General features: G+C 38.3%; 1 protein-coding gene across 1 annotated transcript in view; it reads left to right on the top strand.

Moving 5' to 3' along the window:
- The window catches only part of LOC125504514, a gene marked incomplete at both ends in the record, with an annotated part of 2,182 nt that extends 1,432 nt beyond the window's left edge, over positions 1-750 (top strand). Inside the window, 1 exon segment of the mRNA XM_048666639.1 lies at positions 1-750. Within this exon segment, the coding sequence (XP_048522596.1) occupies positions 1-750 (750 nt within the window).

Raw genomic sequence — 750 nt, 5'->3', positions numbered from 1 at the left:
TCGGAAAACGTTAAATTTTATTTGCCTCATCACGGTGTTGTCAAGCAATCTAGCACCACTACCAAACTTCGAGTGGTTTTTGACGGTTCAGTCAAATCTTCTAGTGGGATTTCTCTCAATGATACCTTAAAAGTAGGCCCAAAATTACAGGATGACCTCATGGATCTTCTTCTCAATTTCAGAACTCATAAGGTAGCTTTTACTGCTGACATCGAGAAAATGTACAGGTGCGTTATGTTGAACAAACCTGATCGTGAACTTCATCGTATTCTATTCCGTTCAAGTCTTACAGATGAATTAAATCATTACCAATTAAACACTGTGACATATGGAACGTCTTGTGCATCCTTCCTGGCTATTAGAGCTTTACGTCAAGTTGCTATAGACATGAAAGACCAGTATCCCACAGTTTCCAATACTATTTTGTCGCATTTTTATGTTGATGATCTTCTGTCTGGCTCCTCATCAGTGGAAGAAGCCAATCAGACTATAAAGGACCTCACTCGAATATTACAATCATATGGATTCAATTTGCGCAAGTTTGTTTCCAGCAGTCCCCAAGTATTGGACAACATTCATGGAAATCAATCAGCATCCACAAATAAGGTTATTTCAGACGATAAAACAATAAAAACCCTGGGCTTAACATGGAATTCCCATTTGGACACTTTTCAATACACATTTCACATAACTCCTCACACCCGTGTTACCAAGCGAACTATTTTGTCTACGGTAGCAAAAATATTTGAT

This window comes from Dendroctonus ponderosae, unplaced genomic scaffold, assembly GCF_020466585.1.
Source record: "Dendroctonus ponderosae isolate FM_Combo_2020 unplaced genomic scaffold, Dpon_F_20191213v2 Dpon_F_20191213_1, whole genome shotgun sequence".
Lineage (NCBI taxonomy): Eukaryota > Metazoa > Arthropoda > Insecta > Coleoptera > Curculionidae > Dendroctonus > Dendroctonus ponderosae.
The sequence above is the reverse complement of the archived record's forward strand: the minus strand, read 5'-3'. Positions and strand labels throughout refer to the sequence as shown.